The sequence below is a fragment of the Talaromyces proteolyticus genome (genome assembly GCF_021365285.1).
Source record: "Talaromyces proteolyticus strain PMI_201 chromosome Unknown BGW36scaffold_1, whole genome shotgun sequence".
Classification (NCBI taxonomy): domain Eukaryota; kingdom Fungi; phylum Ascomycota; class Eurotiomycetes; order Eurotiales; family Trichocomaceae; genus Talaromyces; species Talaromyces proteolyticus.
Genome location: NW_025764277.1, coordinates 2,517,122 through 2,536,118, shown reverse-complemented (window position 1 = coordinate 2,536,118; position 18,997 = coordinate 2,517,122). Strand labels below are relative to the sequence as shown.

At 47.3% G+C, this 18,997-nt stretch overlaps 5 protein-coding genes across 5 annotated transcripts; 1 reads left to right on the top strand and 4 right to left on the bottom strand.

Moving 5' to 3' along the window:
• The first annotated feature begins 93 nt into the window (after positions 1-93).
• BGW36DRAFT_367826 (uncharacterized protein) lies at positions 94-407 on the top strand. Its single transcript, XM_046214919.1, has one exon. The coding sequence runs from the start codon at positions 151-153 to the stop codon at positions 340-342; it is 192 nt and encodes a 63-aa protein (XP_046078195.1). The 5' UTR covers positions 94-150; the 3' UTR covers positions 343-407.
• A 41-nt stretch (positions 408-448) lies between these two features.
• BGW36DRAFT_367823 (RmlC-like cupin domain-containing protein) lies at positions 449-1,264 on the bottom strand. The gene is made up of 3 exons (XM_046214918.1): positions 989-1,264; positions 667-898; positions 449-582 (listed from the first exon to the last, which is right to left on the bottom strand). Exons 1-3 carry the CDS (start codon positions 1,087-1,089, stop codon positions 553-555), a joined length of 363 nt encoding a protein of 120 aa, XP_046078194.1. The 5' UTR covers positions 1,090-1,264; the 3' UTR covers positions 449-552.
• Positions 1,265-3,611: 2,347 nt separating this feature from the next.
• BGW36DRAFT_435467 (putative C6 finger domain protein) lies at positions 3,612-6,310 on the bottom strand. The gene is made up of 4 exons (XM_046221415.1): positions 5,858-6,310; positions 5,758-5,809; positions 5,589-5,701; positions 3,612-5,540 (listed from the first exon to the last, which is right to left on the bottom strand). The coding sequence occupies exons 1-4, from the start codon at positions 6,033-6,035 to the stop codon at positions 3,640-3,642; spliced, it is 2,244 nt and encodes a 747-aa protein (XP_046078193.1). The 5' UTR covers positions 6,036-6,310; the 3' UTR covers positions 3,612-3,639.
• A 1,248-nt stretch (positions 6,311-7,558) lies between these two features.
• On the bottom strand, positions 7,559-9,441 carry BGW36DRAFT_353974 (putative glutamate decarboxylase; the record flags this gene model as incomplete). The annotated part of the gene is made up of 5 exons (XM_046213482.1): positions 7,559-7,845; positions 7,903-8,426; positions 8,478-9,077; positions 9,133-9,368; positions 9,424-9,441. The coding sequence occupies 5 exons, from the start codon at positions 9,439-9,441 to the stop codon at positions 7,559-7,561; spliced, it is 1,665 nt and encodes a 554-aa protein (XP_046078192.1).
• Positions 9,442-10,075: 634 nt separating this feature from the next.
• On the bottom strand, positions 10,076-13,561 carry BGW36DRAFT_367814 (uncharacterized protein). Its single transcript, XM_046214917.1, has 3 exons — positions 11,260-13,561; positions 10,999-11,211; positions 10,076-10,935 (listed from the first exon to the last, which is right to left on the bottom strand). Exons 1-3 carry the CDS (start codon positions 13,226-13,228, stop codon positions 10,118-10,120), a joined length of 3,000 nt encoding a protein of 999 aa, XP_046078191.1. The 5' UTR covers positions 13,229-13,561; the 3' UTR covers positions 10,076-10,117.
• Between the last annotated feature and the right edge of the window lie 5,436 nt (positions 13,562-18,997).

Below are 18,997 nucleotides of genomic sequence, written 5' to 3'. Positions count from 1 at the left end.
CCTTGCCGCTGTTGCTGGGGAAACAATCAGCCGCGCCGCGTCAACAGCCTCATTACGCTTCTTCATGTCCACCTTTTGTTGGATCTCTCAGCCAGCCCTGTCGCTTAGTCTCGATCTGGGCCGCTCATTGCTCGGCATTTGGGGCTGCTAATGCCTGTGCAATTGATCTGCAGAGTGGTGCGGTATCCACTGTTTGTTTACTGCACTGCACACTTCAGACGTTTACCCCAAAAACTATCAAATACACACACACACACACACACACAAAAAAAAGGACTTCAAATATTGATTGCTTTGCGAAGACAAACGTTTACTCGGAATGCAGGCCTAGCTATTTTCTAATAGCATAATAATAGAGGTTAAACCTACGGGTAGTTTTTACGTGAAACCTGAGCTAGCGATGTAACATGATCAATTTATCACCTAAATTTTATTCTTATTCCATCAATCGGTGCCTTGAAGACTAAGCTGAACCTTTAACCATATCATACCGACCGACCACTCAACACCATCCACCGTCAAGCCCAAGCCGGGATCCATCTCCAGCTCTTTTCAAGCAGCGCCTTCCTTCCGCTGCCCAGTCTATCACCACATATCAGCCACGTCATTCTTCAGAAATCTTAACCCCACGCAGCAAAATGCAAAGAGGAAAAGGAAAGCACATACGTAAAAAGCCAACCCATACGACGGAGTACTAAAAGTAATCTTCGCGCCCTTGGGGAAATAAAAGACATCGCCCGGTTTCGCAGTCACTTTCTGGCCTGTCTCATCCGAGATCTCGAATTCGCCTTCCAGGATGATCTTCATCTCATGGTACGTGTATTCGTAGACGAGGGGTGTTCCCTTTTCAAGACGATACAGCCCGCAGGAGATGGGTTTTTCGGGGTCGTGTTTTTCACTGCACGTTTTGACGTTCAACGTATTAGCTAACAAGTCTGAACTGATACAGAAAAGTCTGGTGGATCATTTATTCTGATGCTGTTCCTACCTTGTGGCAATATCCCCCAGAAAGGCATTCTCGTTGGCAATCAATGGAGGCTTGAAGGTGCTTTGGGCCTTTTCGAAGTAGTTCATTGCGATCGGCGCCATTTTGGACTCCTTGGTTGATGAAGATGCAGACTTTTTACTAGACAGATGACTGAGGACAGAGCCTATTACGTGGTAATCTTAAGTAAGTGAGACAGGCGACAGGTGACAAACGAGAGATTCTCTGTGTGACAATCTGGTGTTGGTCTGGAGGTATGCGGGCTGTTTTGGGACCGGCTCATTTACTGCACAACTTGTACAATCCAAACAGAATTAGTTCTTAGGATAATCGTTATTGATATAAACCTTGCAAGGATCGGATAAAAGACTGTGGTCAAATTAATTACTGCATTGGGAGATGCATAACGAATCGATCACTTTCCACGACAACGATAGGGTTAGATAACATAGATAACCAAGCAAAAACTTCTCTCCGATTGAGCCAGCCTGACAATGCGGGGAAAGGCAATGGTGAGGAGAAATAATCAGAGCTGTCTTTGTTTCAATGTTTGTCCTAGCTAGCAGTATCAATACATATTTATAAGGTGGATCAAAAACCAGAAAACTGAGTCTCAAAATTTCAACGTTTCTATAATAAAACCCCAACCATAAATCATTCATCAAACCTGAAGGTGTAATATCTTCCTCTACTAGAATCTATCTTACCCCGAAAACCATTGACTCGTCCAGAATCTAACCAACCACTCATTCATATTATTCTCTCCTTCCATATCGTACAAACCATGCCGATCACTCCCGATCCGACCATTAAACCGGCCATCAACAGCAGCATACCTAATTAGAAAGGGCTACTCGGATGACCCCCTTCTGGTCTGGATTACTTTTCCATTTTCGGCAGGCGAAATTCCACCGTAAACCTTTACCATATCCGGGTTAGCGGGGTAGTGCCCTAAATCTAATTTCTGGGTTTGGCAATAACAATGAAAGAAGAAAATTCTTTGTTATTTTAATATTTTCTTGAACGGATTCGTTGAAGTCAGTTTCCTCATAGTACATGTATTGTCTAGCGGTTTCAATGTCGAGGGCTATGACTTAAGGTAGATGTATAGCTCATTCAGATACATGTACCTATCAACTATGAAAAACTCGAGACAGAGCAGACATCCATACCCCAATGAAACCATCCATAACAACCTCTTCATAACCACTTAGTAGTACTACGCCCCTTCCAGCCGACCCAACCCAATCACACCAACCCCGCAATCAGCACCGTCCTGAGACCTTTACATGTGCAGTATTCAATAACCAAATCGAATTACGTGTAAGTTATCAAATCATACAAACAGCCCACCGAAATGACGTCGTTAAACGACTCAACCACGAAGCCCAAAAGTCAAGTCTTGCCCCATATACTTGTATATACATGTGCAATTCCTTTTTTTAACCGCATAGTGCCCTATATTCCCCTACCCCGCTTTCTGACCGCGCCTACTTTGTTAAATGCACTAAAATTATACCAAAATTAGTAGTAGTGGTAGTAGCTGCTGTATATAGAGGTTTTTTTTTGTTAAGCGCGACCAACCACAATTCCTTCTAATGACGCCAGACGGGATACCTTTTTGGGAATCGAGGTTTCGTCCAATTAGGCATACGATTGGTTTTGTTTCTGGGGAGTCGGGGCAAAGCAAGTTTTTTGGGTCTTGTCGAGTTCGATTGATTGGTAAATGGCGCCTGGCGAATTTACGCGGAGGTAACAGCGCTACCTAAATATAAGCCTTGCCCGACCTCTTTCGTTTTTGTTTCCTTAATTCTCAACAGAGTCAACAGACCATAACAACAGCGAAATTTAGCAATTTCTTAGACAGTGAAATTTGAAAGGAAAAGAAAAAGAAAAAGAGAATAAACACCCAATGCAGAAAACCACCACGATTACCATTCTCGCCGACCTTTTCCCTGCTGAACGAACGAGGAATTTCCAAGGAGGTACTACTACGCATTAATCCGGCGCATCAATTGATAATTTCGACAACAAATTGAACCGAAAGAAAGGATCAACTTGGATGCCCTCAAATTAAATTCGCTATCAGTGCCAGGACCCGTTTCTTATTTTCCCACTGGATTCTTGTCCAGTTGTAGCACCAGTCCCAACGCGAGCAATCGAAACGCTTCTCTCAGACAGTAAGGCTATGCTATCGGCGAATGAAGATATGACCCAAAACGCCCGCTAATTACATGCTCTGAAGTAGTCTCGGCCAGCGTAAATCGAAGTAGCAAGAAACTCCAACCTCAGAGAGGATATCCAAAGCGACATCCAAAGTGCCAGACAAAGGCCGAACGATAAAGCTGCCTGGAAGCCAAAAACCAAACAAAAGGAATATTTACTCTCGGAAGCGACAGTCATACAAAGATGCCCACGGTTGCTATGAACACAGAGCTGGAGCAGTACATCGACTCGCTGCGCTCATATCTCAGCCAGAATCCTGGAATAGATGCGCCGACAAAAGATCACCCGACCAAACACAAAATTAAAAACCCGGCAACGATGGCTGGAACCCCAAAGAACCAAATTGTGAAACCAAGCACCATCAGCCGATGAAGAGGAAGTCTGCGGTATTAACCCAGAAGCACTACAAACTCCGCCTTAGTGATAGATCAATTGACGAGAGAGCTAGTCTTACCTTCCCAATTCCAGTCCTTCATTACACCAACCCAATGTTGCCTTCCTCGTACTGTCTGTTCAAAGTCAAGTTCTTCGACGGTAGAAAATGTAGAAACTCCTCTCAAATTTGTAGCACCTGTAAGGTTCACCCGAGAAAATATTGTATTCTGGCCGGAAGAACCATGCATGGAATGTGGTTGCATTGGATTTACAGGCGATCCTACCGATTCCCTTCGAATGACAGAAGTATTTTTCTCTCTTTCCGCGTTATGTGAGTCACGTCTCCGCCAAACCTCACGAATAATATCGATACAACGATCAATGTTGCCAATTCGCAAACGATTCTGCATAGCTTCCCATCGGTCCAAGATCCAGCCACGGTCTTCTTCGTTTTCAAACTCACAGCTCGCAGCAAACAAAGGAAATATATGAACAATGTTAGTCCGGGAAGTCAGAGGAACAGTAGCTAAGAACTTCAATGTCTTATCCGCAAGTATTGCGGATGAAGGGGATGGTATTTCCGGTACAGCTTGGTGAAGATACAGAAGGGTTGCCCATCTATATGCATATGCCGTCTGAATACTGTCTTGAAGTTCAGAGTTAGGGTCTTCTGGAGGATTAAAGTGACTGGGTAAATCCCATTGCTCAATTGCGTTCTTTAATTCCCTAGCCTGAGATATCATCACGAAAGAAGTTTTCTCACTCTTTCTCACTCGCTGGATAAGATTAGCGACTTGACCAATCAAAGGAAATAGTGTAGTCGCGCAGCCCATTAGAGGATCAACGTCGTGAATTCCATTCGCAGGTGTTGCAAACGGTATACTGCCCAGATCCTCTTGGTCACCGTCATCCATCGCAGTCAGCCGTGCAATGACATCCATATATAACCACGTGTTATACAAGAACTGAAGTCTTGTGAGCTCATCAATCGGCGTATTACGTCGCATTTTGCTCCGTAAGGTCTGGCGCATCAGTGCTTTGGCGCCTTTGAGGTGTAAGATACCCGTCGAAGTGTGTTGGTCCCATGACTCTGCAAATGCGAGTGATAATGTAGTCGCTAGGGCTGCATCTGTTTGCATTTGCACCATACCTTGAACCATGCAATTGATACTCTTGCGCATGTGATCCATTCCAAAAACTCGCATAGCCGGATTTTCTTTTGAAGAATGAAAAGCGGCCATGGCAAAAACGGCATGCCATAGGGCAGGAGAGTCTTTCGCCATCGGCCAGATGTAAGTCCGCCACGGATTTTCTGTCAATCCATCTTTCACTGAAAGAATTCCACACGTTAATCTGTCGAAGCGAAGTATAAGCCCTTCATAACTTCCTAAAGGATGGTCTGGCTGGTGCACAAGCTTGGCCATATCTGAAAGATTCGACATAGGCCCCATGGTCGAAAGGGGAGGGGATTCTTGAACTGGCCATAGCTGGATGTCTGTTTCTGATTGGCGGATTATATCTTCGACTTCATCAGTTTCATCTTCCAGCATTGATGAGAAGCTTGGTGCATCATTGATTACGCTTGTGTTCATTCCAGGATGTTCCAGCTCAATTGGTAGAGAGTGAGATACTGTATCCAATTCCGAGTCTGACAGAATAAAGCCAGAAAATTCCATCTCAGGGGGTTCAGGAATTGGAGGAACATTGAATGTCTCAAGTAAATCTTCACAAAAGGCAATCGATGGTGTTTGGTTCATGAGCGATGTCGAACTAGTACTGAGCGGTGTATTCAGAAAAGAATCATCATCAGGGAAAGAGCTTCTCGTTGGTGAAAACGCGAAATCATGCCCAGTCGAGGTGTTTATTGGCAGAATAGGGACCGAAGTCCTTCTAGCTGCCTTGCGAGGTGGCGGTGAAGAGCTCTCATATGGCTCAGAATCCAGTGGAGGGGATGCTAATGAGGGGATGAGCGCCATACTTTCGCAAGTGAAACTCAAGTTACCTTTCTTTTTAGTGGTGGTTTTGGCTGTGGCCATTGTCTCTTCAAACGGGCGCCATTTGAAGTCTTTCTTGTAACCACCGCATGTTACATTCCGCCGATGGCACTGCTGACAGCTACCTCAGACATTAACATTGCATCCATGACGCCGGTACAAGCACTTTTTATTCACCTCGGCTTAGTCTCGTCACATTTTAATCGTTTTGCTTTACAAGTAGTACACCCTGTTTCAATCAGACCGTGTGATCTTACGAAAGTTCGACCAGACTCACCGTTTCTGCTTTTAGACTGTTTCGGACGCTGGGTCCTGTCTGGGGGCAGTTCTCTCCCCGATGACTTCTTTACGGGGCTTGATCTGTTTTTCTGTGTATTCGCACTGGGCCTAACGGCAGTCTGTGGAGGGGGCGGGTCTAGAATAGCAGAAGGTGACGGGATTTTGATGGCATCCATGCCCGGCGAGATACCGCACGTATGGAAGGCAAAGAGGACGCGGCCAGGACGGACATGGCCAGACAAGAAAAGAAGAAGAGTGGTCAACAAAAGCCCAGCGGCGGAATCTGACAGTGTTTTCGATGGTCTGACGCGGTGGTGCAGGAGATAAGGACGAAAGTGGAGAAGATGGGCTTCTTGATAGACCAGTGATCGACCAGCCCAGTTTCCACCACTCGCCTTCTCCTCCTTTGTTTTGTTGATAGCTGAGAGTCCGCCCTAGAAGGGGATCAAGGGATCAACACGTAGTGGATTCCAAAAGTGACGCACAATGGCTCTAGGGGTATTATAACGATGGCTAAGAGGAGCACGAGCACACGAAAATAAGAAAACAAGAGAAGAGAAGAACAGAGCAACGGCTTATCTCGCAGAGGCCGTACTAGCTCGGGCGATGGTGTGAGGAGACAGGCTCCCGTGGGAAGGAGCGGCGATAAGACCCGCCAACAGCGAAGGAAGGTTCTGATGCGGGGATGCTCTTGCTCTTTCTCCTGCCCATACCATTACTGCTGCTGTTCCTCTTGATTTCTCATCTGCCACTGGCTTCTGCATCTAGTTTTTGCCATGCTTAGCAGGCCATCTACGAAAGTCGATCGAGAAGAGGAAGAGGACAGCTGCAAAAATGCTTTGACCATCGGCGGCGCTGTGTTTCCCCTCAGAAAACGATAATCAATAGGAACTCAATAATTGGAGTCAGCAACAATCGATGTGGGGTAGAGCAGAGAAGAACTGGGATGCGACCCTCCAGCCAGCGTATCGTCGAGGCGTGAGTTGTCGAGACTAGTAACCAGCCTGCGTTTATAATTAGCCAGCTAATAACCACGGCCTTATCCTGCAGTAGTTTGGGCCTGATGATGCCCGGAACGCGAGCCGGCCGAGCGCCCCTCATCCATGGGAGAGAAAGGCTTCTTTACCAACAGCGGTCTGACGTGGGTCTGTTGTTCATGTGACTACCTGATATTTGCTTTTAACTTTGCGCTGGAATAACGTCCAGGAACAGCTAGCTATACGGGAGGGAGCAGAGTGTCGGTCTAGAACGCTTCAGACCTAGTGGTTGCTTTACAGCTGTGGGATGTATAAAACCGACAGATCTCTTACAAATATTTACTGTCCGGTGCAGTGCAATTGGGAGGAGACTCGACCGCCATGACCAAGACGGATGCCTGCTGCTTGCAAGGGTGTTGCAGCTATCCAAGGATAGGCTTGGAGTCGCGTGCCGCACGACCACACCTGTGGGATCGGATGTTATTTGTTGCTCTCTAGCATGAAAAACTCTCTTCATGTCACACGCCTGTCAACCGTTCGTACACAGGATCGCAATGGAGGCGGTGGTTGTACGAATGACGAATGGATAAACGTTATACTTTTGACATTGACTATCATCTTCAATTATTACATTGCGAAAAAAGAATAGCAGAAACCTCAGAATAGGATGTCAGACACAAATGATCACGAAAAAGAAAGTCATCACTCCATGCAGACCCTTCTCAGCAAACACTTCGGTGCACACCCCGGCCCATCGACTTCATCCAATCTGCTGGCTTGTGGTGATCCTGCTGTCCATGAGTCTTGCTGCGACGTAGATATCGCTCAGCGCGCGTATGATGTGCTTCGGTCTGCAGATGGGAGAGATCCACTGGATCGGATTCAACCAGTCTCTCGGTTACGGCCACAATATCGCCAATCAGCCTTTCGAGGAGATCCGCACTCATGCTTTCGCGGATAACCACTCGCAGAATTTCAGTCTCGTTAGCAGCTGGAGGTAGCGGGTAGTCTGTGCATATAGATTAGCTGAAATATGCTTTTGTCAGAGGAACTCGCTTTGGCTTACTTGGGACGATGTACTGCTTGGCTCGTAGCAGGATGCTGACACTCTCCTGCTTCACATGAGGGTAGTCTTTCTGGAACTGATCTGAGAAGCGGAATGCAACCACAGGGAGACCCGCGACGTAGTCAGCGGATGTTTCCCCAGCGGCCGAACCAAGAACTGTGTCTTTTGCTGTCTTTAAAAGTTTGCTCGGCTGGTGAATACTGCTGACACATTTGAACCAGGTTGTGCCCTCGAGGGCCTTGCTCAGGAGACGGGCATTGGCGAGACAGTTCTCCATGATGTCTCTGTATCCATTGAAGCCTAGATGGATAAAGTTGTAGTATTGCGCAATCACCTGGGCACCGGGACGTGAGAAGTTTAACGTGAACGACTCTTCCGTTCCTCCCAGATAGTGCAGTTGGAAAATGAGGTCCTTGGGAAGGTATGATTCGTCTCGCCAGATGATCCAGCCCAGTCCAGCATATACCAAGCCGAACTTGTGGCCTGAGGTGTTGATTGACTTGACTCGTGGGAGCTCGAAATTCCTGATATAGGTGCGGTTAGCTACATGTGGATGATGTCGTATGTTGTCTTACCATTTCTGACCAGCACCCGCGTAGGTAAACGGGGCGATGAAACCACCACTAGCTCCATCGACATGGATAGGAATATCATGGCCGGTTTCTTTCTCATACTGATCCAGAATCTTGGAGATCTCTTCCACGGGTTCATAATGACCGGTGTATGTTGAACCCATGATGACAAAGACACCAATAGTGTTCTCATCAATGTTCTTGCGAACAAGGTCCGGATCAAGAGCATAATTACTCTTCTCCGAAACATCTAGAATCCGTGCCTCCACATCGAAATACCGGGCGAACTTCTCAAGAGCCACCTGGGCATTAGCACCCATGAGAATATTCGGACGCGACGTATCCTTTCCAGCGGCCTTCCGCTTCTCCTGCCAGCGCCGCTGCATGGCTTTACCGCCTAGCATAATTGCTTCCGAAGAGCCGACAGTAGAGGATCCAATGGCCTTCTCGGAGGACCGTGCACCCCAAAGGTTCGCAAGAATGGAAATGCAGCGTGTGTGCATGGCCATGAGAGCAGGATATTCATCTGCATCTGCCAAATTCTTGGAGATGTTCTCGGCCATCAGAGCATCAGCCTGTCTTTCCATGTAGGTTCCCACGAAACTGTACTACCGTCAACACTGTTCCATAACATCAATTTTGGTGTGATGCGATTCACCTAGCTAAATTCAAATTTGGCCGACCGTCAAGGTCCAATTCGTCACGAAGCAGCTGTGCGGCAACATCACCCGGGGCTCCCGTTTGCGGGATGCGGAATTTGGGGATGGACTCCTTGCTCGCATATCGAGTCGAGTACGGGGTTGAACTTGCGACCGCATTTTCAGTGGAGACGAGTGACTTCATGCGGCCATCTGGATCATTCCGCAGAGCCTCGATCAGCTCATCCGGATTGACCTACAAGGGTAGATTAGCATTGTGACGTAGAAAAGTATTCTGTGCACCGACGTACACTGCGCGCAAGAACCATCTTGAGGTAAGAGTTTGAATCTGTTATTGACTTTTGAAAATGTGAAAAGGCAATTGCAGAACAGAAAGTTCCGAGTCCTACAGAATCGTGAGGTAATAGCGGAACAAGCTTTTCCTAGAAGAAAATCAAGGATTGGCCAGCTATTAAATAGAAACTTCAACTTGGTCTAGTCCTAATCATACGTTGCTGTGCAGTTGCGTACGCTAATACGTTCTGGTTCTGCTAAGTCATACAAGCCTCGACAACTACATGTACGTCATGCCACTCCATAATTCTTTACTTTTCTTGTATTGTGTTTACCATCAACTAATTGTTAGTTTGCTAGCAAAGAACATGAATGGGAATAGCTCTTGCAATTATCGCAGTAAAACAATCAGAGCTGACAACTTTGGCGGGTTGATGACGTTGCGCTGCTGTGACTGACGTCACCACCACGTTTGGAAGTGCGTTGACGGCAACTAGAGAACGCAAACAAACCCCGTATTGGCTGGCACGGCGGCATTGTTTTTGGTACGGAATCGATTGATTCAATTAATTAGACAGGTGAGACTGCATGCGTCAGGATCCATTGTCGCGTTCAGCGAGTCATGATCAAGGGTGTAGGGAGGAGTGGGGCAAAGTAGGGTTAGGGCGTAGGGCTAGGGTTAATCAAAAGCACTTCTATTGAATCGACGTGCTAGTTCTTATCGGCATACTCTAAGACTACACTTCTCGGCTCAACATACTCTCCCAATGGCTTATACTCAATATCATACCCAAAGGCGCCCGGCCCACCGATCTCCAGCCCCTTCTTGGTCTGCGTCCAGCGCGGCGAACACGTTATCCCCAACACCGTCACCATAACCCCATACCGAAACTCTGGAACCCCTAAAGCACGGCCGGACTGCGTGTCCAGCACCGAAATCAGATCAGGGACTGTAGCGATATACTCCTCCGTCCCATCGTCAGCAATATGTTTCGCATAAATGTTCTCATTCTTGAACGGAATCTTGAGGATCCCGCCAGTTGCCACTGCGGGAGTAACAGGGAGATCGCTTGTATCTTCCTGTTCACTGCTCTGGACCTGCTGAATGACTAATTCGCCGTGCGAGTGGCCCTTGAATAGACGTCTCTCAACAGCGATTATCTTCCCGCGAAACAATATCTTGGCAGCCTTGGACCCGCCACATTCCTCGACCATTTGTTCTGCGACTGTGCTGATAGTGTTGGTAGCATGTGCGCAGGCGATCGTGCGGCCAATCCTCCAAGCCAGAGAGATGGTGTTGAGAACACTGTAATTGAGCACGGCGTGCTTGTTAGTTGGCTTCGCGGCCATGCCAACCCGAGACCCCATCTCTGAGCATGATGCGCGTAGAGCCCTGTCAACGATTTCATCGTTGGTGGTCTTGGTCATGAGAATTGTCTTGCCGTCCCCAGAGGCAATGGCGCAGGGGACCAGGGCTCTTTCTTCGAATGCACAGAGGGTGGTTTGCCAATATGTAGGATACGCCCGGCCTGAATGTTGGTATTGTTAGATAAACAGTTTCTAGAAATGAAAATACGGAATCTGGAACCCACCCATAAAATCTGCGTCTATCGTTGGGCATCCCTGGTGCTTAGTAGACCCTAAAGCTAGACCTTGCAAGCCATTACCCCCGCCGATTTCCAGATCGATAAATGCGTCTATTTTCTTATGTCCGTAATATTCCATGAGCTCAGCCACCGCTTGCTCGGTCTCGTCGTTGGCCAGTCGTTCTGTTGATACAGCTGGAGATCCCATGTGGCCGCCCCCTGCAAATCGTTAGTCTTATTTCCCTCCTTTCTTGGGTGCAAACCCACAGTAAATAATTGCATCATCTTTTAGTGAAGCGGCATCAATCACCCTCATCTTATATCCAGCTCGAACCTGGTCGCGTAGACGTAGGAATTCACTGAACGGGGATCCTCCACCGGCACATCCCAGCACATAGCAGCCATCAGATAGCCATTCCAGGTCCAATTCACTAATTACCCATTCATCCACTCCAGTCTCGGGATTTATCACGATTTTGGGCTTGTAAGAGTTGATATCTATCTTGCGGTTTTCGTTCTCTTCCTTGGGTGACAGCTGGATTTTATCGGCTTCTTGGTATACCTCATCACCACCTTCCAAGGTATTATCATCCTCGCTTGTGCCATTTGTTAGAGGTACGCCGTCATCAGACAACTCCCCGACGGCCCGGACTATCACTCTAACCTCGTTGTTGTTTACATACTGAAGCGGAATAACATCTACCTCCGCGACATACACACTCTCACGACTAGCTCCAGCCCCAACTGCACGATCTATCGCCAAGGCTTTACCTTCCTCCACAATCTCACTTACAGCTTTATTCGTACTGCTTTGAATAAAATCCACCGTCCCGCCAACCTTTGCGATAGCAGCTCCAACGGCATTCGCCACGGAATGACATGGCGGGCACACAACGGACGAAACGCCCTCGAGCTCTGCCGGAGCAATCACCGAGCCTCCACCCACCAATAGCACTGGGAGCGGCGCAGGTGATGTCTTCATCTGATCAATCACACGTTCCAGCATCAGCTTCATGCGGGCCTGGGCGCGGGATACTATCGTCTCGTCTAAATCCTTAATCAGATCTGGGTTCCCGATCTCTTCTTTCCCAGCCCTGACAGCAATGTCTGTGGTGGTCAAAGTATCACCGCCGAATACAGTGGCTTTGGACTGCAGGAAATGTCCGACAGAGTCGGGTCCAACAGTGACTGCTGCTTTCTCGTTTACCCGCACGATGGAGCCTCCTCCGAGTCCGATAGATTCGAGATGCGGCATGCTGAAGTTGATCCGCACGCCGGCAACTGTCACATACGCTGATGCCTGACGAGGGAAACCCGAGGGCAGGAGGACTCCGACATCAGACGTCGTGCCGCCAATGTCCACTACAATCTTCGTTGTCCGCTCTCCACTACCCTCAGCCAGATAAGACGCGCCACGCATTGAATTCGTCGGTCCAGACGAGAACGTGCGAATAGGCAGCTTCGCAGCCGCCGGCGCGTCTATCAAAGTCCCATCATTCTGCGTGAGATACAATGCACAATGAAGATCCAGCCGTTTCATGGCGGCACGGAACCCGCGCACCGTGGGACGCGCAAACTTCATGATCGACGCGTTCAAAATCGCCGCATTTTCTCGTTCCAAAAACCCGATTTGCGAAACATCCGACGAGCAGACGATGTCCGCGCCGGGGATTTCCCGTGCGACGATATCGCGGACTCTCTTTTCTTGATGGAAGTGATCATCGATAGGAGAAAAGATCCCACAGATGACGATGGCATCGATCCCCCTTTCGCGGATTGCCGCGCACTCCCTGACGACTTGCTCCTCTACGATGGGCGATTCCTGGGATCCATCGATGTGCAATCCACCGTCTACATAGCCATAATACCCATTCATGATTTTGGCCAGTGCGGGAGGGAAGTCCGAGAATGGAGGAACTTCCCTTAGAAAAGATTTTGATAGGCGAATAATCGCGACTGGCGCGAGACGTCGGACGTCATGCTCGATGATGGCGTTGATGAAATGTGTTGTTCCAATGGTAAGACACCCGATTTGACTTGGCGGAACAACGCTTTGCGTGAGCACTGTGCGCACAGCGGTTTCGATGCCATCGGTGACGTTGGGAGCCGTCGTGGGTGTTTTGCAGAATGAGAGGACTCCACGCTGTGGTCCTGTGGTGTCGCGGACGTCGAGGATCACGGCGTCAGTGTTTGTGCCGCCGACATCGACGCCGATGCGGTAGGAGTTGGATGCCATAGGTAGTGATTGAGGGTTAGATCTACATTGGAGCGAGTTCCTTGCTTCAAGCTCCTATTCAGATAGAAATACTTATTCTGCTCGCCGAGATTCGGGACCCAGCCGACCAACATTGACAGCCAAGAGCTATTCTCAATTGATGGTATGGATTATCCCACTTGCATACGTACGCCGTGGGTGGGATGTAGCCACAGCAAGTAATACCAATTCCACAACTAACCACAACTAGCCACAGTTCACAGGTCTGCGTTCCCCCCTTGGCTGTGATCGGCTCGTCGGCCGATAAAGCCGCAAGCCGTTGCTGATAGTGAGTGATAAGTGATAAGTGATAAGTGTTAGAAATATGGGGGATTTTGGGACGTGTTACGAAACCAACATATGCAAAGCTAAGGACAGATTAGGATGTCTTAAGCCACTTCAGGGCAAGTGTCTGTTAAAGCGGCTAACACCACGGCCAACCAGTTACCACGACCACACACAGCCCGTTTGCTACTCACACGGGATTACACATTACATAAGCAACTACACTCGGGTATACAATAAGAGTGTAGGAGAAGTGTAGGAAAAGACAAGAAGGTGATTGGATATACAATCTGTATACGGACAGATTGTAGGGATATTGTAGGAACGACATCTATATAAACACACCCATTTGCATGTATCTAGTTTACCTTAGCATAGTTCTTTAACATAAGTCACTACGATTATTACTATCAGTTACACTGTAAGGGTCAGCAAGGCAATCCCACTTGAAGTACTACGGCACTTCAAGGCATCGCTCCTACTTTAGTTGTGTCTTACCCTCACCTTTACCCTTCGGCAACCTTTGTACTTCGTTACTAGTTACCCTCAAGGAACCTCTGTGTGGTTCAACACATCGTATCGCTCCTCGACACAGCCAGTGACAACTAGAGTGGGTCCCGGTGCGTGACAAAAGAACTATCGTCTTGACCCCGAGGAACGATACGGGACAAGTACTATCAAGCAGGGCCAATTACTACATTAGGAAAGTATTACCCCAACAAGACTACTAATCATGGCAGGCAACAATGCAACTCCAACACCCAGTACCACTGGAGGACAAACACCCAGTGTTCAATCCGTAATGGCAGTCAATCAACAATTACGTGAACGAATTAGCCAATTGGAGAATGCATCACACGCAAGGATTAAGATCAACAAACCAACTCCGTTCAAAGGAGATAGGACCAAGCTGAGGAGTTACCTAGCACAAATGCAGTTGTACTTTTCTGTCAACTCGCACTTGCTGCATGGGGAACCAGACAAGGTCTTGACAGCTTCAACGTTCCTAGAAGGAGAAGCTATGGATTGGTTTGAACCCTATGTACGGGCATGGTTTGAGATAGCCCCAGATGACAGGGAAGACGAGATCGATGAAACCTTTGCGGACTACAATGTATTCGTCAGAAAAATCAAATCAACCTTTGGAGAAATCGATGAGAGAAATAACGCAGCTCAGAAAATTCAACGTCTGAAGCAGATCACATCAGCCTCAGACTATGCGTCGAAATTCTACCAGATCAGCTCTCATCTCGGATGGGATGATGAGGCCAAAGCAGATCGATTCTACCAAGGACTGAAAGACGACATCAAGGATGAGATAGCCAGAATACCCACTAGGCCAGACAATCTCACGGACATGATTGATGTAGCAGTCAAACTCGACAATAGGCTCTACGAACGACGTATGGAAAAGAAATACGGCGGAAACTGGAGCAGTGGCAAGAAACCATACCACCACAAGAAAAGGGAGGACCCGTATGGACCTCGACCTATGGAACTTGATGCCACTCAAGAACAGCCAAAAACGAAATTCGACAAGTCAAAGATAAAGTGTTACAACTGTGGGAAGACGGGCCACTTCAGGAGAGAGTGTAGAGTCAAACCACAAGGACGACAATTGAATGCGACAAATGAGGAAGACAGAGAGTCTTACCCGAAATACGACTATGACGACGCGGAACAGTATGAATCGGGAGACACCGAAGAGTTCCCAGAAATGGACGAAATCCCAGAAAGCCAAGGGTGGCGACAGTACGAAGGGATGAGTCAGGTCGAAAAGATAGAAAGCCAATTGAACGAAGCTCTGAACGACATCGAGAGTTCAAAGACGGCTGACAAAGAAAAAGGAAAGCAGAAGCTTTACGAAGTTCGGACACACCTCGAGAACAAGTGTGGAGCCGAGTGCAGGGTAATCTTTGAAGAGAAAGACCACCCAGGGCACGGATTATTACATTGGACCTTTTGCACAATGGATTCATGCACAATCCATGGGGAAGCAAAAGAAAGCCAGGGCTACTTCCCAAGAAAGAGGAAGCAAGCGAAGATATCAAACTGCGAATGGAAATTGACGCAGGAATGGAACACCATCAGCCCCTCGAAGAAAAAGGTGGTGCAGCTCAGTGAAGCTGGGAGTTTCGAAGAAACTCGTAACCCCGAAATAGGCAGAAAAGACGATGATCCACGAGATGGATTCGTAAAAGCCTGGATGAACGACTACATTCAACTACCTTATGGCGAAGACCCGAAGAATCAGCCATGTGTCCATACCAACCATGACCTCACCAGAATTGAAAGGATGCAGTGCATCATAACACCATGGTATGAGAAAGAAGGAAGAATGAGCGTAACGAAACAAATGAAGGAATGGAAATGCCAGACGGCATGGTGCAATTGCTTACAGCTTGAGCAACATCCAAAGCATCGGATGTTATCATGGAAAATCTGCTACAATGACGAATGTATAACGCACGTACACCCTAAAATTAGGGCTGGGGAATTTCCAAAAGGGAAATGGCCGCAGCATGCGGACAACTGTGCATACGAAAGGGCAGAACTCAACGCAACGGCTTGTGGAAGGCAACTAAGAACCACAGTGGCCATATACGGAATAGAGATCGAAGCAATGGTCGATTCGGGAGCAACGCACAACTTCATGGATAAAGAAACAAAACGAACATTGAAAATCTTGGGAAGGAAGAAACCCCAAGCAGTACCCATCACAGGACTCAGCGGGGTGAGCCTGCAAGAAGGGGGAGTCACACATGAAACAGGGTGGTTGTCCATGGTATTAGGAAACCATCACGAGATGATCAACTTTGACGTCGCAGAACTGGGACCAAACGACATAGTTCTTGGAATCCCATGGCTCAAGGTTCATAACCCGGAGATAAACTGGGGAACTGGCGAAATCAAAATGAATCGTTGTAATTGTGGACAGATATCTCAGGTAGATGAAGTCACCGGACAGGCGGGAGACTTGAGTACGACGGAAGAAGCAGACGACTTGACTTCCTCGTGGACTCTTATACGGAATGGGACCAAAGGGGAGGCCATTACCGAACACCTGAAAGAGGAGTGTCAGATCGCGGCAACCGCAGAACCTGAACTACCTAAAGAATATGAACGATTCAAGGAATTGTTCAACGGAACATACAAGAAATTACCTGAACACAGTGAATGGGACCATACCATCCCATTGAAAGAAAACGAAGAACCAAGACCTCAACGAATCTACCCCATGTCAGAAAATGAGACGGCAGCACTTAAGAAGTACCTGAATGAAAGCTTGGAAAAGGGATACATCAGACCCTCAAGCTCGCCAGCAGGATACTCCGTACTCTTTGTGGGAAAGAAGGGGACTACTGACCTACGACCATGTATAGACTACCGACAACTGAACAAAATCACTATACGAGACAGTCACCCATTACCCCTGATTTCGGAAATACAAGACAAAATACGAGGAAAGAAATGGTTTACGAAACTCGATATTACGGACGCGTACAACAGACTGAGAATCAAGGAAGGAGAAGAATGGAAAACTGCATTCAAGACCAAGTTTGGACATTACGAATATCTGGTTATGCCTTTCGGATTAACCAATGCACCAGCAGCATTCCAACGGTACATCAACCATGTAATCGGGGATTACCTATACGACTTTACTGTCGCATACCTCGACGACATATTAATATTCTCAGACAGCATGAACGATCACGTACGACACGTAAGGATGGTCCTACATCGCTTACGGGAAGCAAAGCTACAGTTGAAGCTTAGGAAATGCGAGTTTCACGTACAAGAAACGGACTTCTTGGGACACAGAATCACTCAAGAAGGGATCCAAATGGATAAAGAAAAGGTACAGGCGGTACGAGACTGGCCTACACCAAAGAACGTTAAAGAAGTGCAATCCTTTCTCGGATTAATCAACTACTATCGACGATACGTGAAAGGATACGCAGGGATAATGAATCCCATATTCAAACTGTTACGAAAGGACTTCGAGTTTGAATGGACAACGGAATGCCAGAAAGCATTCGAAGAAGCGAAGCTTCGGCTCACCACCGCACCTATACTGATGCAACACGACCCGGAGAAACCAACAGTGTTGGAAACAGACGCTTCAGATTTCGCAATAGGAGCAGCAATGATGCAGGAAGGACCAGACAAGAAACTACGACCAGTAATGTATTACTCAAGGAAAATGCTTGATGCAGAACTCAATTACGAGATTCACGATAAAGAACTGCTAGCCATAGTGACAGCACTTCGACATTGGAGAGTCTACTTGGAAGGAACTAAGTTCCCAATACGAGTTATCACGGACCACAAGAACCTCACCTACTTCCTCACAACCAAGGTTCTTAACCGAAGACAAGCGAGATGGTCGGAATTGCTAGCAAACTATTGGTACGAAATAGAATACCGCAAGGGAAAAGACAACGAACGAGCAGACGCTCTAAGCAGGAGACCGGATCATGAAGAAGGAATCAGATCACCAGAACCAGCCCTGTTCAAGGAAACAGATAGGGGAACACTAGTACATAATCCTCAAACGGCAATACTCGCAGCAACACTAGAAGGAGTAACAGACTCGGAATTACAAGACAGAATCGCAAAAGAAACCGAGCAAGACGGACTGATATTCAACATGGTAAACAATGAGGATGACCGAATCACAATGACGGAAGAAGGATTAGCATTTTGGCATGGTCTAATCTATGTACCAAAGACACTCAGAACGGAAATTATCCAACTTCATCACGACAACATATTGGCAGGACACCCAGGAGTATCAAACACTCTAGAACGAATTACGAGGAACTACTACTGGCCAAAAATGATTCGAGACATCGAGAACCACATCAAGGAATGCGACCAGTGTCACAAGAACAAGATTAATAGGCACAAACCTCATGGACTAATGCAACCACTGGAAGCACCAGAATATCCATGGCAATGGGTAACAATGGATTTCATCGTCAAACTACCAAAGTCGCAAGGAAACGATTCGATACTTGTGGTAGTGGACAGAATGACTAAATATGCGCACTTCGTTGCAACCACGGAGCAATTGACAGCAAAACAATTAGCAATACTGTTAATTGACAAAGTCTTTCAGCACCACGGTATACCTGAGATTATGGTCTCAGATAGGGGACAGACCTTTGCATCGAAACTATGGAAATCCATGATGGACCTTATGGGAGGAGAACAGCGGCTGTCAACCGCTTACCACCCACAGACGAATGGACAGACTGAACGAACGAACCAAACATTGGAACAGTATTTACGCCATTACGTCAATTACGACCGAAATAATTGGGCAATGCTACTACCTATGGCACAAATGGCCTACAATACAAGCAAGCAAGCCACCATAGGAATGACACCATTCAAGGCATACACAGGAAAAGAAGCAAGAATGCCAGGAGAACCCAAATACAAGCAACCAATCGCACA